The following is a 1,669-nucleotide window of genomic DNA, read 5'->3' on the forward strand; positions in this document are numbered from 1 at the left end:
TAATTTTTTGTCATCTGAATAAGAATAGAAAGTAGAACTAGAAAAATAAGCATTAAAGAAACAAGAAATGAGATTTTAAAACTCTGTTCATGGATGACCTTGACAGCAATGAATTCACTTCTCCAGGATTTTGGAGGAGGAAGCATCTATGTCACAGAAACGATGAAGAGTATGGTCCCCCCTCACATCTCCCCCACGGGAGGAAAGCCAGGCTTTGCCCGCAAGGCCATGCCCCCTGGACGCAAGATTATTCCTGGGGGTGCGGAAGAGCTGCCCCGTCATGCAACCAATTCTAAACTCTTGAAATCCAGTCTAGGGACAGGCGGCTTGTCTCCTGCCTTGGGTCCAAGCCCACAGTCTTCAGGTGAGATCAGCTAGTCTTTTTGGTTTGTCTTGTTGAAGTTTTTGGTTGTTTTGATTTTCTACTTTGATATATATTCTACTTTGATAATGGTATTTTAGTTAAAACAAAGCATTATCACAGGTGAGGCAGGTGGCCTTGGGCACATGCTCAAAGTGCGAGGGTATCAAGGGCGGAAGCAGGATGGGGGCCAGCAGAAGCGACTGAGTGGGAGCGGAGGTGAGGGCGACCTCTTGGTTTCGTCAATGGAGAGTGGGGGCTCAGGAGGTTCCTCCCTGAAGACCGTCACATCCTCCAAGTCATCCAAGTCATCCCGCTCGACGGCCACACTCGTCACCCGCAACGACAGTGGCAGCACAACAGATGCAAGCTCAACAACAACAACGACGACGACACCCTCTGCTGCAGCACAACACCTGACCCTTAGCCTGGGGTCAGGTCAGCTGTCGGAGGTTTTGCAGAAGCTCGCCCTTAACCAGTATCTGGAAGTTTTCCTTGAGCAGGAGGTGGACCTGGACGCTTTTCTGGAACTCTCAGATGCGGACTTACAGGACCTGGGGATTACCACTGCTGCAGCGAGGAGCAAGATCCTGCGAGCCATTGCCAGTCTCAAGGCCAAGGTCTGATGCTGAGGTGCTTAGACAAATTCATTTATTGACTGAAATATTGGTGCTTTAATGACGTGATTATTATATTATTAAACACATACTGCAAGTGCCTTATGAATTATCAAGTAAACGTTTTGTTTTTTGACAGATATACCTTAAGCCAAAATATATATATATATATATCTATACCAAAGCTTAGGTAGAGGTGGTTTGTTTTGTAAAAAAAAAAAGCATATTTTTTCTTCCAGTGAATTCTTATTTTTGTACAGAAGTTAGTGTACAATATGAATATAGGCAACTATGTTCATGTATTTTATGAAATGAGGCACAAGTCATAATTAATAATTTATATTAAAAGGAAAATAAAAAAAATTAACTGTATGTAAATTGTAGGGAAGGTATGAATGAAAGTCAATTTCACAGTGTAGCAATGTAATAATTTTATTTCAGTGTTTCATGCAATATCAGAAGATATCAATTTCTTGCATTCCAAAATTATTTTCTATTGATATCTTTTCTGTATTTGTCAGTTTGAAGTCAGTGTAACTGCATATGTGCACATTTCTGTCTGTGTTGAATGTGTGAGTGTGCTCACATGTCAGTTTGTGTTGTGTGCACAAGAGCAGTTTATAAGGTAAATGAAACAATAAAGACAAAGAGTTATAATTATATCAGGGCATTAAAAAGAGTATATTATAAC

General features: G+C 41.2%; 1 protein-coding gene across 2 annotated transcripts in view; it reads left to right on the forward strand.

The window, feature by feature from the left end:
- Positions 1-1,669, forward strand: part of LOC119590185 (ankyrin repeat and SAM domain-containing protein 6-like) — an 8,742-nt gene extending 7,073 nt beyond the window's left edge. For both annotated transcript variants that reach the window (XM_037938975.1, XM_037938976.1), the window contains 2 exons: positions 127-364; positions 485-1,669. In XM_037938975.1, the coding sequence (XP_037794903.1) occupies positions 127-364; positions 485-987 (741 nt within the window). In that variant the 3' untranslated portion in view covers positions 988-1,669. The remainder of the gene's footprint in view (positions 1-126; positions 365-484) is intronic.

This window comes from Penaeus monodon, chromosome 26, assembly GCF_015228065.2.
Source record: "Penaeus monodon isolate SGIC_2016 chromosome 26, NSTDA_Pmon_1, whole genome shotgun sequence".
Taxonomy (NCBI): domain Eukaryota; kingdom Metazoa; phylum Arthropoda; class Malacostraca; order Decapoda; family Penaeidae; genus Penaeus; species Penaeus monodon.